The sequence below is a fragment of the Alexandromys fortis genome, unplaced genomic scaffold (assembly GCF_014885135.2).
Source record: "Alexandromys fortis isolate MF-2015 unplaced genomic scaffold, M_Fortis_MF-2015_v1.1 scaffold_207, whole genome shotgun sequence".
NCBI lineage: Eukaryota > Metazoa > Chordata > Mammalia > Rodentia > Cricetidae > Alexandromys > Alexandromys fortis.
The window spans coordinates 2531589-2550071 of NW_026068106.1; the positions used below are offsets into that span (position 1 = coordinate 2531589).

At 48.6% G+C, this 18483-nt stretch overlaps 1 protein-coding gene across 1 annotated transcript in view; it reads right to left on the reverse strand.

Moving 5' to 3' along the window:
* The window catches only part of Tram2 (translocation associated membrane protein 2), a 77005-nt gene extending 59751 nt beyond the window's left edge, over positions 1-17254 (reverse strand). Inside the window, exon 1 of the mRNA XM_050124068.1 lies at positions 17013-17254. Coding sequence (XP_049980025.1) covers positions 17013-17132 — 120 coding nt within the window. The 5' untranslated portion in view covers positions 17133-17254. The remainder of the gene's footprint in view (positions 1-17012) is intronic.
* Between the last annotated feature and the right edge of the window lie 1229 nt (positions 17255-18483).

The following is an 18483-nucleotide window of genomic DNA, read 5'->3' on the forward strand; positions in this document are numbered from 1 at the left end:
AGATTTCTGACTCTTCCCCGCCACCGCCTCCCATTTCCCTCCTCCTCCCCCAGTCAAGTCCCCCTCCCTCATTAGCCCAAAGAGCAATCAAGTTTCCCTGCCCTGTGGGAAGTCCAAGGACCATTTTTAAAAAGAGAAACATACCTATGCAAGCTAAAAAGTTTTCTTTAGTCTTTCTTCCTGGAAGCAAAATCAACATTGACAGTCTGTTTCAACCCTTTCTGGCTTTGCTTCTGCAGACATAAACATACGTTTTGTATTAAAATGGGCTGATACTATACATGCTAATCTAGTTCACAGGCATCAGTCCATGACCATACATAAAGCATGGCTTCATCCTGTTTTAAACAGCTATAGCGTTCCCCTGCACGGCTGTGGCCATAACCTACTAAGTGGTTCAACACAGATGGGTATTTGGTGGCTTGGAATGAATCATAGTATCAGGGCAAGATAGGAGTTTGCCATCTCCATAGTCAGCAAAGCACAGCCCGCCTGGGAAGCAGGAAACAGTGTTGTATGAACTCAGACATCTGCCTGTGAATTACAGTCCGTCAAGTATAACTTCAATAGCTGCCGTGTGAAGGCAGAATAATGGGTAATATGCATAATACTGGACTGGAGATTTAAAAAAAAAAACCTCTTGAATTCAAAGGACAAACTGGTCAATATCCTTTCAGCCCTGGCTCCTTGCCTACACGGAAATTATTCACTGACCCAGCGATTTCATTCATAGGAATACACTCAGGAGAAGTGAACACATGCTATCTACACAAACGCTTACATAGGAGTGTTCAGCGGGGCATCATTCAAAACTCCAAAGAGCAGAAACAACTCAAATGTTGATCACCCGACATGCGGGTTAGCCAAACACGCTATCTCCATACCATGGAACGAGTCAGGCGCAACACGAATGAAGTACTAATACATGCTACAGCTGCCTAAATCTCAAAAACACAATGCTAAATAAAAGCCAGACACGAAGGCCATATGTTGTATGATTGCATTTATATGAAATGTTCAGAACAGGCAAGTCCAGAGCAGGATTAGTGGTTTCTGGGGTGGTGACAGGGGTGGGAGGCAGCGGTGAGAAATGGATGCTAACGTTTCTTTGGGGGATGAGGCAACCTTCTGGGCTGTGATAATGCGCGTCGGGGAAAAACTGGCGAACGCTCTGAGAAGCACTGGCCTGTTGACATCAGAGCAGTAAGCGGGCGGTGGGTTGTATCATAATTTAAAATTCAGGCAAAAGTTTCCGAAAAGGTATTTATCAGCTGGTAATCCTATCTCACCACTTAATTGTGGAACATGACATGATTGCAGGCAGGATGCCGGAGGCTCTGCCACAGACACCACGTCTATCTTCCAGGGACTGCCAGTCAAGTGGGACAAAGAGGTGTCACCCAGAGGCGGTGTCATCAGAAGGGAAGCGCAGGGAACCGGGGAGCTGAGGAAGCCCAGGAAGAAACGAAGGATTTTCCAGAAGAGGCCTGTGGAGTGTGAGGAAGGACAAACAGCTGCAGAGGGAGCGGACATGGTCCTGAGGAGACTGTGGAGGGCCAGAGCAAGAGAAACAACGGGGAGATGTGCAAGGAAGTCAGCGGGAGGGGATGGGATGGCTGGGGGTCATTTTTTGTGTCACAGGTGACCACTCCCATAAATGGCTCCACACTATGCACATGTGGGCAGCACTAACTGAACCTAGTGGGTTACTTTTAAAAAGAGATGGTGGGAGAGGGACATGCTGAGTGGGGACCAGGATGGAGCTGGAGAAGAGAAATGGCGGTAGATATGATCATATTTCATTATACAAATGTACGAAAGCCTCGAGAATAAAGAAAAATACATTTTGAAAATTTTAAAAGAAATTCAGTAGGAAACAGCTCCCTTATCGAAAGGCACGAAGCAGTACAGTTTTTTAAAAATTCAATATATTTTTGTTGTGGTTGCTGTTACGTATTCAGGGCTCTGCTTGATGGTGAGAACATGAATGAAGCAGCAAATAGTTCGCTGTGGAAATGGGCAGAGCTCTCCTTGTCTAACTATATACGACTACACACTGTCACATAGCTAAATGACCAGTGAGTGGATCTGAGCAGAGCATGAAAAAGACGGGGGGGGGGGGGGGGGGGGGGGGGGGGGGGGGGGGGGGGGGGGGGGGGGGGGGCTGGAGAGATGGCTCAGTGGTTAAGAGCATTGCCTGCTCTTCCAAAGGTCCTGAGTTCAATTCCCAGCAACCACATGGTGGCTCACAACCATCTGCAATGAGGTCTGGTGCCCTCTTCTGGCCTGGAGACATACACACAGACAGAATATTGTATACATAACAAATAAATAAATAAATATTTAAAAAAAAAAAAGACAGGGGGAAATGCCACCACCTCTCAAAACTACAAATGCATTTCTACTTTAACCCAAGTGCCCTCCCTACGAAACACCCTGAAAGGTATTTCAACACAGGAGCAAAGTGAAGCCCATGCCCACACATTCTCTGTAGCACAGCTTATATGGGTGAAAGACGGGAAACAAGTCCACGTGTCCATCAGAAGGGAGCCCAGTGAATGCACGCAGGTGAATTGCGCAATGGAAGACTATCATCTGCCCTACCATATGCATGAGCAAAGTCTCTGCACTCATAGGAAGTCTTCCCAGACATAAAGGAAACACTGGGTGTGAATCAATTTAGACAATTTTGTCTTGCTGTGCGCCATTAAGGACACAACAATATATGTACTTACAGATATGTGCACAGGTACTGATACGCTGAGCTGATAACATATTTTTCATCATTACTGTTGTTCTTAATAGTATTATTGTTATTGTTGTTATCTGTGTGTGTGCATGTGTGTGAATGCCTATATGTTCAAGTGGCACATGTGTGAACCCATGTGCCACAGCATCCATGTTGAAGTCAGAGATGAGCTTTGTGAAGTCAGTTCTCTCCTTCCACCTTTGTGTGGGTTCAAGGGATCAAACTCAGGCCACCAGACTTGTATGGAAAGTACCTCTACTCAACGAGCAATCTTGCTGGCCCTACAGAACATTTTTTACAGCTTCCTTACACAGTCATAAATAACCCAACATGAAAACACCAAAAATAGCAAAAATGGTTCTTGATGGGGGAGGAGGAGAGATGGATGAGAACAGGTGTTGGGGGCACAGTTCTGTTTCTGAGTCATCAGCGAACTACCGAATGGTATCTACTGCAAGTCCCAGCCCCCTGGCCTTTGAAAGCTAAGACTTCAAGCTCCCGGGGTCTGTGGCTGTAGGGAGCCAGCGACTCTCAGGGTTCTCCAAGCACTTCTAACTGGTTACTGAGAGCATGGAGAGACAAGCTCGAAATGGCCATCGGTGACAGAAAGAACACGAGAGACCACCTCAGTAAACTCCCATCTCCTTCCTATGGGCACAGTACTGGGGGCACGGTGAACGAAACGCTTCCTTCCCTTGCTGCGGGAAAGGCCTAGCAAGGGCAAGGACCCACGCCGTCCTACTGTTTTAATGGCTCCCTGTTACAGCTAGATCCGGGCCTTTGGCCTAGGGGCCTTTAAGGTCGGCAGCGCAGATACAGCTGACTCATCTCTGACTGCGTCCTTTCTTAGGGTTTCCATTCACGCATACCCCAAAAGCCCGGTGTGCTGCAGACACCTGTGATCCCAGCACTGGGAGGCTGAGGGAGGAGGGCCGTGTGTTCAAGGTCAGCTTCAACTTCAAAGCAAGACCCGTTCTAGAGGATAACAAATACCCGAGCGCATATTTTTGAGAATTTGGATACCCATTGCTTCCCATAACAAGTGTGCCTAGCCAACATGCTTTAGGCCTAGATAAGCGCCTCTTTTTAAAAATAAACTATTGGGGTGGGCTCCCTTCATTACTGTACCTCATATACACAAGATGCCCATAACCTTGTCAAACCCCCACCTGCTCTATTCATGTTTTATCTCCAGCCCAGAGAACTCTCGGTAGACAGCAGATGCTCCTCTAAGCCTGGCTAACTGGGTGAGTAAGAAACAGCAAAATTGGCCTACAGGAGGAATGAGTTCCATAAAAGAAAGGCAGGACAGAGTCCTAAGTAGAGGTGTTTGGTGAGGTCTGAAGGGGAGCACTGGTGGAGAAGCAGGTGCTAATAAGAATCAAAGAAAGGGTGTGGGGGGGGCTAAGGATGAGATTAGGGGGCAGGGTGTGTGGGGCAAAGGTGGGAGAGACAGATGTTTGGGAAGCAACATTCCTGTTAAATAGCAAGACCTCTATCAGTACGGTACTCAGGTGGTAACTGACAGTTTCAACCACACAAGCCCACCCCACACCCACACTAGAGCCTTACTACTAGCCTGGGTCATAGAAAACATATGGAAAAAAAACACGGAGAATCAACACTAGGGAGCACCCAGCTATGTGGGTCCCTGCTTCTTCTTACAACTTTACTTCCTGGCCAGAGAGACCAGCACAGAAAGATTTCCCAAATGGAAATTCTCACACAGACCAGCCCCGCAGCCACCTTCCCAGGCTCTGTGTCCAGGCTCACCCTCCCTGCACCTCTCCACGGTCCCAGAGCAATCTCATCATACCACCGCCCTCCTGAAAACACCCGACTGCCTCCAGGATAAGAGTTCAACTCTGGGCATGACCTCCAAGGTCTCTAGGACAGAGCCTACATTCCCCTTGGCATCTTCTCTCCCTTCCATCCTACCTCCAGAACAACCAGCATTACTTACGGGCTGAGCGTGCTGGTTCCACACTTAGCCCCACTCCTCATGAAAACACACCGCTCCTCTGCCTAAGTCCTTCCACTCTATTTCCTGCCCTTCCTTAATTGGGAATATTTCCTTCCTGTTCTCAAAGCATCCTCTCTGGTAGATGACCACGCCCTCGTCACTACTGGGGCTACATGCAGATTACTAATATGGCGGCTCAATATAGATGTGACTGTTTGCGTCCGATCTGCCTCTCTTACAGGGGCAAAGGTAATGTCTTTGTGGCTATACAACACATCCCTTTCCACTCTGCTTTCAGCACCCAAAAGTGATGGCTTTACAAAAACATTATAGTTTGATGTCAACCTGACACAAGCTAAAGTCCTTTTAGAAGAGGGAACCCCAATTGAGAAAATGCCCTACCAGCCGTGGGCAAGCCTTTAGTGTTCCTTTTCTTGACTGAGGTTGTGGGAGGGCCCAGATCATTGTGGGGGTGCCACACCCTGGGCTGGTGGTCTTGGGATGTGTAAGAAAGCAGGCTGTGCAAGTCATGAGGAGCAAGCAGTAAGCAGCACTCCTCCAAGGTCTCTGCATCAGCTCCTGCCTTCAGGTTCCTGCTTCGGGGGAGTTCCTCCCCTGACTTCCATAGATGACGGACTAGCAGCTACAAGATGAAATAAACCCTTTCCTACCCAAGTTGCTTTTGGTCATGGTGTTTTATCACAATAGACACCCTGACTAAGACCAATAGCAGTCAGTCAGCATTGCAGAAGGAGGGACCAAACCAGCTCACTCCCTTCCCTGAGGCTAGGGACACGGGACAAGTTGCACCTGGCTACGGAACAGCTGAATGCTAAAGGCATGAGAAGTGATCCCTCACAATCTGGTAAACCCAAATTACCATCCCTTTCAGCTTTCAGGGCCTGGTACAGTGCAGGGGGGTTGATGAATGGGGAAGGAAAGGGTGAAAGAAGGAGGGAGGGAAGGGAGACAGAGGTCAGGTGGGTGAAGAGTGCTTAATTCGGACCTCTCCCAGGGAGTGTTGATAAGAAGCCAAAACTGTTTCTTTCACATTTAGGGGGAGAGGTGTGACAGCAAACTAGGCAGTAGACAAGCTCTACTTTTTATTTCAGTGTGATAAAAATAGTGCTTCCCAGGAACTCTAGAAATGAATTGTCCCAGATTGCCTAACTTCCAATAGGACTATTTCTAGGCTCCAAACTCCAATATTAGTTACAGTGGATGTGTAAAAACCTAGCCGGGCGATGGTGGAGCACACCTTTAATCCCAGTGCTTGGGAGGCTTGAGGCAGGTGGATCTCTATGAGTTCAAGGCCAACCTGGTCTACAAAGCAAGTTCCAGGACAGCTAGAAGAAACTCTGTCTCAAAAAAAAAAAAAAAAAAACTAACTTTATGATTGTACACAGGTTGGAAAATATTCTAGGCTCTTTCTTCAGGACTTAGAATATATTTGCAAATATGTACTGAGATATCTTGGGGAAGAAACCCAACCACAAACATGAAATTCATTTGTAATTAGGAAGGGCATTGGCTTGGTGGCAGAGAATTTGCTAGCATCCACAATTCCCTGTGTTCAAACCCCTACCATAGTATCAACCAAGAAGCATATTCAGGTTTACAGGTGAGATGTGAACTGGATCCGGAGGGCAGCTTGTGTATGGAGTTCCTCGCAAGGGTTTAGGACATCATCAGCTCGGATCTGCATCCTGTTTCTTGGCTCTGCTCCAAGTGGATGACACAGCCACAAAGAGAAGTTATACATAGCTGAGCTGTCACCCAGCACTTTCTGATTGTCATAACCTAAGCAGCAGGTACGGGGCTCTTATAAGGAGCGGCATCTCCCTCCCCCCCTTATGCGCTGTATTTATAGTAAAACTTCCAGCACTCCCCATATCTCGATGGCATATGATTAATCCTATGTCAAGGACGAGGAAAATGAAGCATATAAAAGTTAAATAAATTGCCCACTATGGCAGGGCAGAATGCAAACTCTGGCAGTCTAGCCATAGGTCCATGATTGACCTTGACCTCTGTAAACTATAGCCTCTAATAGTTTCCTAAAGGAGCCAGGTCACAAGGACCTCTTCCTATCTCGTTACCATGAGAACAGAAAAGCAGTGTGGTAAATAGCACCATCCAAGAGCACATTCTGTGAACCAAATACTCTCTAAAACTGTGTTACTGATTTTTTCGAATTAATTTATAGTTAAGCATGATGGTAGTTAATTAAGTGGCTACTGTTTTGATAGGCATAAGTGTGAACAACCTGGGGTTAATAAAATTCCGGTATTTCATTTTGTTATTATATTTATTTACCTATTCATTTATTTAGTGTGTGTATGTGTTTGTGTGTGTGTGTGTGTGTGTGTGTGTGTGTGTGTAAGTCACAGGACAACTTGTAGGAGTCATTTTTCTCTAGAGACTGAACTCAAGTTATTAGGCTCAGTAGCAAGGGCCCTTTCCCCACAGCAAGCCGTCTCCCTGGTTCCCAAAACTGTAGTAATTCAATGTCAGACGGGATGGTTGATTCTTACTTGAAAGAAGGCATCCGAAGAGCACTGAGCACTGATGCAGAGGGCATGGTGGTACACATCTGCAATCTAGCACTCAGATGTGGGTTTCAGGCTAGCATGGACCAGAAGGAGATATCAAAAAAAAAAAAAAAATCAAAACTACCAATAGTGTGAGGAAGAAAGCATGCTACTGTTTGTCAGAGTAGAAAAGGAAAGATGAAGTGGGAAGTAAGGTCAAGCGAGAACACTGGGGGGAAGGGGAATAGTGGGAGCAGGGGGTAGAGAAAACGGCAGAGAGGGGCAGAAACGCACAGAGAGAGGCACCGATCTATCATGAAATGGGGAAAGTAGTTTTTGAAGTCTAAGGTCCCAGAGTACACTCAGAGGGCTGGGGTGACAAAACGGGACCTTGCCGAGCAAAGTGCATAGGGCAGTCAGCCCAGGCAGGGACCAGGCTAGCCACTCCGAGCTCTCCCCTGGTCAACCTGGGAGAACACGTTAGGGGTCAGGCTATGGTTCCTTGTCAATATGGACGTTCTCCTTCCCTACCTGAGTTCTGCTGCACTGCAGTTACATGTCAAACCAAAACTTCAGTGTGACACTGATTCCAGCTCAAATCAAAAAGAGAAGCAGAAGCTTTAATCTAGCGGAGGCACCGCTGTGCTCAAGCTAAATAATGTCACAATCTGTGTGGGCGGAGGAAGGCAGGTTCCTCCTTCAATCCCTTCCTCTTCCTCCCTGGCAGTTTAGGCTCTGCCCTTGTTGTTCAGGTCCATGGTAGGAAGAGGCAGCTGAGCTACAGGGGAGCCAATCTACCCTACCCCCACTCATTCACCCCCCCCCCAAAGCCAGTGTAGCCCAGAGAAGTAAGGGTCTTGTAGGGACCACACAACAATTACAGGAAGAATTCACGTCCCAGAGTTCATCACTTCTACTATACCCCTACCTCCTGGCTGCCGGCCTCCACAGGGCACTAGCCACAAATCCATCTCTGAGGAAAACTCTCTAGACTTTTTGCCCAAGCTAAAGACAAAACTGCGATTGAACAAAAAAAGAAATCAATCCATCAACCATCAAACATTCCTTGCCACTTCACCATCTCCATTTCACACAGCAGGGACAGACTCCATACAGACAAGTTACCCCTTGCCTACTGAGGTCAGAAGTTGATCCAGCACCAATACAAGTTGAAAACATACTCTTAAGTCTAGAAGTACGGGGTCTGGAAAGTTCAACTCTGCTCCAAGGTCTGAGGAATTCGTGTCAGCCGGAAGTTGGGTATTGTGGAGCAGACCTTGGGGTTTCCTGAAGAACTCTAAGAATTGCTGGAGGGGAGGCTCGTTTTCCCAAGGACTAGCTATCCAAGAGGCCCCAGACTGCTCTTAATGTTATCCGTGGTCCCTTTAAACACGAGCCATGCTCTCACTGACTCAACACCCACTTGGTAAAGATTCCGGCACTACACTAGGTACTAACCAGAAATCACTAAGTGCTGATTAACTAAAGAGATCTTCCCTTCATGGAGCAGAGGTCAGCAGGGTTGGAGAGAGAGCCCTAGAAACTCCACTGGTATCTACCGGCTGTCCTGGAGGACACGTCTTTCTCCCTCCCTAGCCACAGACTGCTTAGCGCTGGTGGTGTGCCACTCAACAGAATTTCCTGTAAAAAAAAAATAATAATAATAAAGTTCTTAAAGGGGGCTGGAGAGATGGCTCAGAGATTAAGAGCATTGCCTGCTCTTCCAAAGGTCCTGAGTTCAATTCCCAGCAACCACATGGTGGCTCACAACCATCTTTAATGGTGTCTGGTGCCCTCTTCTGGCCTGCAGGCATACACACAGACAGAATATTGTATAAATAATAAATAAATAAATGTTTTGAAAAAAAAATAAAGTTCTTAAAAAAATTCTGAGAAGAAAAAGAAGAAAAACTCCCTGTGACGGAGTCTATCTTTATAATGAAGATGTAGAACGGCCTGATTAAGCAAAACTCTGTGACTGGAAAATCCAGGAGTTTGATTAAGAAGTTCCTTCCCACTGATAATGATGGCTTATGCTTGCAATTCCAGTAATTGGGAGGCTGAGACAGGAGGACACCCTTGAGTTTAAGGCCAGCCATGCTACTATTGAGACTCTACCTCAAACAAAGAAACAAGCAACGACAAAGCGCAACAGGGAGCCAGGCATGAAGAAGGGGCAGGTAATTAGTTCTCCATGAGCAGGACGTCAGCCTGTTCTACACAGCAAGCTCCGGGCCAACCAAGGCTACAGAGGGAGATGCTGTCTCTAAATAAATAAATAATAAACAACAACAAAATCCCAGAGCGGGGTGTAGCGCAGTGGCAGAACCTTGCCTAGCATATACATACAAAGCCTAGTTTTTATTTTCAATCCTGGAAACAAAAATCTTAAAGACACCATACGGCAAGTTAGGGCGACAGGTGAGTCAGTAACCCACATGCCACGCAAGCATGAGGACCTAAATTTGGATCTTCAGCACCTACATCAGAGCTGGTCATGGGAGCAAGTCTCTGCAACTGTAAGAAGTGGATCCCGGAGCTCTCCGGCCAGCGATGTTAGCCAGATCGTTAAACTGTTCAGTGAGAGACCATGACTCAAAAACTAAGGTAGAGAATAGTAGAGGAGGACACTCAGGTTGGCTTCCGGCCGTCACACTCATGCACACATATGTGCTCACAGGGACACCCCCACCACCACCACACACACACAGAGTCTGTAACGGATGGAACTTTTGATGCCTGCTACCAAAAACTCCTAGGCTGAAAACCTATCCCCAGTGAGATGGCCTTAGAGGTAGGACTTTGAAGGATAATTAATCGCAATTACAAAACCCTCATTATGGGCTTAGTGCCCTTACTAAAGAGATCCCAGAAATCAAGCACCCCTTTCTGTCCTTCCTTCCTTCCTTCTCTTCTCTCTGCTATGTAAAGATACAGATTTGCCACTGCATGCCAGGAAACGGATCTTCCCCCAAAACAAGGTCTTAGATTTACTCGGACTTGAAAACGGTGATAAAGAATTGCTGCTTTCTAAAGCCCGCAAACCTATGGGATTTTGATAGCAGCCCCTATGACCTGCTCAAAGTAGTTAACAGATGTACAGGTGCCAGATGTGCCTGGCAAGTTCTCACTCTTCTCCCCTAAACCCTGATGCCCACCGCCAGGATGCTAGTTCTTAATACGTGCTCTTCCACCAAGCACAGTGGCTTGAGGTTGAGCCTGAAAGTCTGAGGCTGCACCTGTCACACACATCAAGCTTAAGGCCTGACTCTCATCCACAGTTTTCTTTATTTTTTTTCCTCGTGGTCCGCGGGTTTGAATCTAGGACTTTGCTCATGCTAGGCGAGCATTCCACCAATGAGCTCCATCTCAGCCCATGTCCTACTTTTTAATGCAGGATCTCACTATGCTGCCCAGGTTAGCTTTGATCTCTTAACATTCTGGACTCAGCCTCCTCAGTCGCTGGGTTCACTGGCCTCGACCACCATGGCCAGCTCAGTGCATCAGCTTTCAGGTACCACACTGTGACCTTTTTGAGGACGGGGCCCCGACCTTCTTCATCTCTGCATTCCCTGAGCTCACACAAGCACCTCACAGGTACTCTGTCATTTAATAGGAATTTGCCAAATGAATGGACCCAGTGCTCTTCAGTACAATGTGCTCCTTTCAGGACTTCACACAGAGACTGGCACTCCAGGACAGTCTGGAGTTCAGGGCAGAGATACAGAAGATGCATCAGAGATGGACTGGGCGTGGCTCCAGGTTTGTGAAACATTTACTTTAAATGTCTGGGACATATCTCTCACCCTCTTCGGAGGTGGAGCTTATTTTTTCCCTTCTGTAAACAGCAGATAATTTCTTAAGTTGCCCTCTAAGGTCATGAACTCATAAAATAGAAGCTCATAAAATAGATGTGCCCTTGAGCTATGACCACAGGATTAGCCGACGATAAGTCAGTGAGCCAGCTACAACCAGAAGCCTCTTATCTCACACAGATGTTGGATAATGGCAGTGGCAGGCAATGCTCTTGTTCATTCCTCTGTGTTCACACAGGACAGACACACACATTTGGGTCGTTCTTCTTTAGTCTCCTTGAGGGAGATATGAATTTCAATGATCATTCTAGGCAGAAAAGCTTCCCAGTGGAATGGCTCACAGATGTTACTTCCAGGTAATAAACAGATCCATTCAGACAAAAGAAAACAAAGTCGCCTGTGCCTACACTCCAGACACCCCACTCATGGAGGCAACGGAGCTGAGTTTTAAACTGCTGAGTTCTTATTTTGGCTCTGACTCTAACTTACAGTGCATGGTCATTGGCCAAATCTCTCCTCGAGAAGCCAAGGCTCTGGATGGGTGCGACAACCCCCATAAACCATCCCGGCTGAAGGGTGAGGCCAGTAAAACATTGCACAGATGCAAAACGCTGCCAGTCCCTACAGACAAATGAAAGACATCAAGAGGCAATGTGGCAGCCCTCCTCACAACCCCGGGGGGGCTCAATACACTCACCAGAGGGCCCAGAGGCCTTGGCACCCCCAACTCACAATCAGGATTCCATTTCCTCTGTTCAAAAGCAAGAAAAGCCATGTGAACTTACACCATCCAGAAGAACCCCTTGCAAAGCTCTCTAAACCACACAGTTAGCTCACAACATAATCAGCTCTGCCAAAGCTGGGTCTGGTTCTCCTCCACAGCAGGACATCTGAGACAGCAGGGGGGGGGGGTTAATCAGGGCAAAGTAACTGAGTACTTGGAGGATCTAAAGGCCTGCCCCTGAAAGAAGGAGACCTGCCTGGGAGCCCTATTTGTAGTTTTGCTGCTTTCTTCCCCACCCCAGCCCCTCCTTTCTTAAACCATTAGGTACCAATGGATACCAGATACACAGCACTGGATAAGAAGGTTAAGAGATAGGATCAGTAGAGTTTCCCACCAAGGCTAGCTAATAGCACAGTGGCCCATTAGAAAGCGTTTCTGCCGTGTGGGAATCCTAATCCGCTCTTATCAGACCTCTGGCTTCATCCCTTATCAGGAGCTTGGATTGAGAGGTACATCAGCTATACCACAGGATGCTTTCTGGGGCCCCTGCCCACAACGAAGCACAGAAAAAAAAAAAAAAAAAGCCATGCCTGCCAGGCCAGAGGGAAGCTTTCACCATAGCAACACATGTTATGCCACAAACAGTCGGGACTGAGTCGCTCTGCTGTGACCAGCCTGGATAGGGGCTCTGAGAAAGAAGCCACTGGGGGTTCACAGGACAGAGACAGCAAGAGAAGAGACACCTCTTTAGCTTCTAGGGCGATTTCCTTGTAGTCTTTATTGCTCCAGAGCTGACTCTGGCAGCACCGAGACCCCCTGGAACCCACACCCTGTGTTCTAAGTAGACAAATGTCCGAGAGGAAAAACGTGTTGTGTGTGCACAGCCACAGCCCAGGGATCCTTTGGGGAAGGGGGAATTAGGGGACCCAGGGTCAGTCATTTGGACGGGAGAATTTAGGAGAAAGGTATCCATCTCAAAATGCGTCATTCCTACAATGACACAGAGCCAGGGCCCTAAATGAGAGGTCTAGGAGCAGAAAGCAGACCCTGAGAGCCAACGGTGACCCGTGCGACTGTGGAAGAATAGGGGAAGCACCCCTGTGCTGGGGGATCTTTAACATATCAGTCTTCATCTCGTACTTGAGATCAAAATTTCACCACCTGACCAATAGCGTCCTTCACTTTTGCCAAGGGAAGAATAATAAATATTCCCCTTCATCCCATAGGCGAGGGTTAAACTGGAATCCTGATCAAGAAAAGCTCAAACACAAGCTTCTGGTCTGTTGCTCGAATCACTGAGTTCCACATACAGAAATTCACCCAAGCAAGACACCCATGAGAAGGAGGGAATCCTGGGGGCCTTGAGCATCCCTAGCAGACTGCTGTTTCAAGCTCCTGGACTGGAGGCAAAAGTCAGAAATTATAAAAACTGACAAAGTAACATCTCCAAAAGTGCATTAGAAATTAGAAAGAAAACAGACCTGACATCCACAGGTGTACCTATGAGCCACTAACACGCTTCTATTAACTGAGAAGAATCTTTTCACAATGCATAACGTTTCTTTTCACCTAGCATCAGGAGACAGGACTGCCTGTCTGGTTGCAGGCTGTGACACCCACAGGTACATCCATGAGTATGAACTGATGCCACAGACCCACGCCCCGCCCCAGTCCAAACACTTATGACACCTGCAATGGGCTTCCATTATATGAACTGCAGATACTTCTTCCTGACAAGTCTGCCATGGGGTCGGGAACAGGAAAGAAAGCAGTTCCTGGAAGAAAGGAACCCGCTCCCACACCTGCCTCAGAAATAAGTTTAAAAGCCCAACCTAGTTACCATTCCCAAACTCCTCTGCATCCTAAACCCTTCCATCCTCATCACAGCCGATACAAACACCAAACACGAAACCGACAAATGGCCCTCAGAACCTCAGAAACATTTCCCCAGCAGCTGCAGAAAACGAAGAAGAAACTAGTTTCTCTCTTGAGATGACGGTTTCAAGGTGGTACAGAAATTGCTTCCTCTGCTGCGGGCGCCCCTACTCCTCACTCTCCGGTCGCTAATGAAAGAGTTGTCCTCTTTGCTGCTTGTTTCAGGTTAGAAACGTGGCACAGGGCACTGGAAGCGAAGGGGAGGGGAGGGGTGGCTCCTTTCAAATCTGACTTATCCACACATCCCAACTGGCCACCCACACCCTGAAGAACCACACTCCACCTAAGAAAGTCCGAACTGTGGAGAAGAAAACGGCCTCTAGCACCCGAAGCAGGGTTAAGAAAGAGAAAGCTGGAAAGGAAGGGGGGGGGGGGATAAAGTTCCACATTCCTGACATTTTTTAGCCAAGTGCAGCGGCTGCACAGAACAGCTCTACTCCAAACAGACATGAGATGGGACAAAACCTGGGATGGGGAAGAAGCTGCCCCTGCTTTGGAAATAAGACAACCCAAAACTAAACTAAAAATGCGTCGGAGTGTGGCTTGGAGGAACAGGGGCCAGACAGTCTTTCATGTGTTCCCAAAAGGAAGTGATCCCAAGGGAAGGAATTTGGCGTCAACATCTCCCTAAAGACAGAACTGAAGCCCTGGGGACCCTGAGAGGGAAATCAAAACACAGGACGGCTGCAGAGGTGACTAGCAAGGGAAGGTGGATGTGGATATGAAGTCTGCGGCTTGCCAGAGTGTGGGGAGGGGGTCTAGGAAACAGCAGAGACTAGGCAGGGGACTTTTGGGAGGGGGTGATGACGAAAGTCATATTCTATTTGAAGAGTTAAAATACAGCTTTCCTGGCTCAGCTTCCCAAATCAAGGAACCCTAGCCTGGCCCAAGATTCAAATCCAGGGGTCTGATGGCTTTTATCCCTGCTCCCCTACAGCTCCCTCTGTCCTCACTTCTAGAGAAACCTTCCTAATAGATGTCTACACATACACACACAGACACACAGACACACACACAATCTCTTTACAGTCAGTGGGTGAGAATGGACGGTGAAGACCTACTACACACTCGGCACAGATCAGGAACCTTTGAAGAGGAGGTTCAGGAGAGAGCCCCCTTCCTCCTAAACCAGCTCAGACTGGTGCTAAGTCCTCAAAGCGTCTTCTGAAAGAAACATCTGTCCTGTGAGTCCCAAAGGGCTAAAATACCACAGAAAAAGATGGGGCAGTGGAAAGAGTGATATCTCCACCAAGTCTGGTCTACGACCCTAAGGCCACTTGAAGGAAAATGGCTTTCTTTTTTTCTCACCTCGGTCCTTTCTCTTCCATCAGGTACTACCAATGACAATTCCTGACGTGGCAGATTCCACAGACCTAAGGCAAAGGACTTCCTGCAAGGCTAAAGATAACGAACAAAGGAGGCAGGAGTGCAAACACTAGGCGTCTCTTTTTGCACAACACGAAGGCAGGAAAACCCAAAAATCTTAACAAACACTACAGATAGTAGAGCCACGGACTAAGCAAGAGGCTGTGGCCAGCTGCGGAGCACATGGCTACGAGGTTTATGATTGACACATGTGTCATTCCAACCCTACCCTTCAAGAACTGGAGCAAGGCCCTGAGAAGTCTCTTAGAATGGAGGACAACAAAATAGACAGAAAGCAAACGCTAAGCAGAGCAGGTCCTCTGCTTTCTCAATAAGCCACTATGTTAAATAATAAGAAGGGTCCAGGAGTAAGAAACAGATTCTCTCACTGATAAGGAGGAATGGCTTTTGTTGGTGATACAACCTCGGCCTAAAGCTTTACACCGCTGTAAGGAAGACCGTTTTTAATGGGTTCTTCAATGATGGGGAAACTGAGGCTGCAATCAGTCTTCAATGGAACAGTCTTCTCCAGAAGCTCAAGGGAAACATGAGGGGAGGGGAGGGGAGGAGAGGGGAGGGAAGGGGGAGAGGGGAGAGGGGAGGGGAGGGGGGAGAGTGACCTGATAGCATTACTGATAGAGTGTGCACCCCAGTCATATCTTCTCTCCTGCAAACCCTTCAGCCTGGCCAAGGGCATGCATCCAGCCAAGAGCTGGCCACCAGAAGAGGCCCCCCACTACTAGAGGGCAGCAGGTTCATCAGCCAAATAGGACCTGTGTCAGTAACAGAAGGGAGACGCGGGTAGCTGTAGGGATGGCCGGGCAACTTTTAAATGGTACGGCTTCTTAATAGCCTTCAGAATGCAGATCAGCAACCTTACCCCCGAAGGGAGGACAGGAGCTTTGGGACCAGGAGGCTACAGTAAGAGTGAGGGAGTGTATCACATCTCACACACACACACACACACACACACACACACCACAGCAAACCCATACTCAGTGTCCTCCAGTCCTTCCCACTTTTCAGTTTCATCGTTTTCCCCACTCTGTAGTAGGGACCACCAGCCCCTTGGATTCTGACCCCTTGGTTTACACAGACAGTTCGGAGGCCTACACCAGCACACTGCTGATGTAGATTTAGAGTTCCGTCCTCTGCTCCCACCCCATTCGCCTGAGGCTACAAGAGAATCACCTTTCACCTAAAAGCAGAGGGTATCCCCGCCCCTCTCCTCGAACCTGAAAAGGGGGGGATGAGGTTCTGGGTCTATTTCACACATCCATCCATAGGGAGAGACCAACAGACCAAAGTGCCAAAGGATATCTTAAAACTAACGCTTTAGGTCATAATTAAAGAGAGGTAGGTTGTAGAAGACCCCCACTGGAATGGAGCCGGGGCCACATGTGAACACCTGGAGCAAGCTCCAGAGGTTAGGATGAAGAACGCCCAGAAAGCCACAGAAAAGGTGAAGGGTTAGGGTCCCTCCTACTAGAAGAACCTAGAAGATCTGGCGGCCCCTACTTGGGAGGAGGGGGGAATTGTGCAATTACTGTGGGTCTGGGAGTCTCCCAGCTTGGCACCAGGACGCCAGAAAGGAAACCCCAGTCCTGGGGCCAAGAAGGCAGCGCTGCGATTGGTTCGAGGCCAGGCGTGGGTTTCAGAGATGCAGAGAGACAGTTGCAGGGTACCATGGGTGCCCAAGGGGGCGACAGAGCATGGCATGGCCCGAACAGCCAGGAGCTAGGGGTGCTTGTCCATCATGTCCTAGGTCCAGGCCAGGGTGGATACAGTGCACAAAGCCAGAGGTGCAGATAACGTGCGGGACAGCCAGGCACGCTCCAGGCCAGATGAGGCCAGGGAATCCCTGTCTTCACCGCGGTGTCCTGGAGATGGGACCGCCTGCCCCTGCAGTACCCCTCCCCGCTTTACTCACCTCAAACATAAGCCCGATGAGGACGCAGAGCACCAAGCAGAAGCCGATGTCTGCATGGTTGTGGATGACGAACTCCTGGCTGAAGAGTGGGTAACTTTTCGTCCTCCTACGGAAAGCCATGGCAGCGGGCGTGCACTGCTTGCGGGGGCCCGCACCCTCGCTCAGCAGCCGCAGCGAAAACTTCTCCTCCGGCCCGGCCCGGTCCGCCCGCCAGCCCCGCTGCCCAGCGCGGAACAACTTCGGGCCCCGCCCCCTTCCTCCGACCGCCCCGCCCCCAGCCTGCCGCCCGGAACCGCCCCTGGCCACAGCCCGCTCCCCGCCGCGGCCGCACAGGCGCGGACCTCTGGCCACGCCCCCTTCCTCCGACCGCCCCGCCCCCGGGCCGCAAAGGCGCGCGCTCCAACCACGCCCCCGTCCTCCGTCCGTCCCGCCCCCAAACCCCAGTAGCTGGCGCCGCCGACCACGCCCCCTGAGCGAGCCAGGAGCACTTAACCCTCTGGTCTTGCCCAGGTTGCGGTTTCGGCCGGGGTACACAGGGGTGACCCTTGCTGAGTCGCCGGAATAGAAGCCCTGTCCTCCGGCTCCGATAGGAGGCGGTGCCCGCGCAGCCGGACAGGAAGTGGGCCTGGACCCCACTCCTCGCTCCCGGCTTCTTCCTCCGCAGGAAGGGCCCGGAGCGGGAAGCTTTGTGCTGGCCTGCTTGCTGGCCTCAGCCCCGCACTGGATCTTAAATGAATGCTTGGCTACTCCAGTGTTGAGGGCTTGAACAAGGCTAGGTTCAACCGCTCAGAACCTCCCTGCAGCTCCCCAAAGGCCCTGCCCTTGTAGGGCCTACTTTGCAGTGGGGTGCAGGTAGCTAAGGTTTGACACCCCACCCCATTTAAAAGACCAGGTGTTACCCTGAATTAGTTCTCCAAGTCTCACCCAAAATCTACTAGTCAGTATTAATTGATTAGATGTGGAAGAATAAACACTGAAGAAACAAAAAAACTTTCTCATCCAAAGTTTCCATTTAATCATTAAGTTTTTAAAATACTTCCGGAAGGACAAAAGGTCTTTTAAAATAAATTATACTGGCAAATATTGGATTTAATCCTGCCAGTAATGAAGGAGCAACTAATCACTTCTAAATGTACAGAAATGCAAAATGAACAAAGAACTGTTTAATTTCTTTTTTAAAATTAGTTCCACAGTTATTTCGCTTCTGAGTAAATATGAATTGGCAAAAAAAAAAATGGCAGCGTCTGAGGGCAACTGGAACTGAATGGAGTTCCTAGAGAAATTTACCTTCTATATCCTATATTGCGCACTATTTAGTATACAGCCCTGGGCCTTCAAACTCCCAGGGAAACAGAAAAAACATATTAATGCCTATATTGAACTAACATTTGTTTAATGCCAAGACTGGTGTGTGTGTATGTCTGTCTGTCTGTCTGTCTGTCTGTCTGTCTGTCTGTGTTTGGTTTGTGAT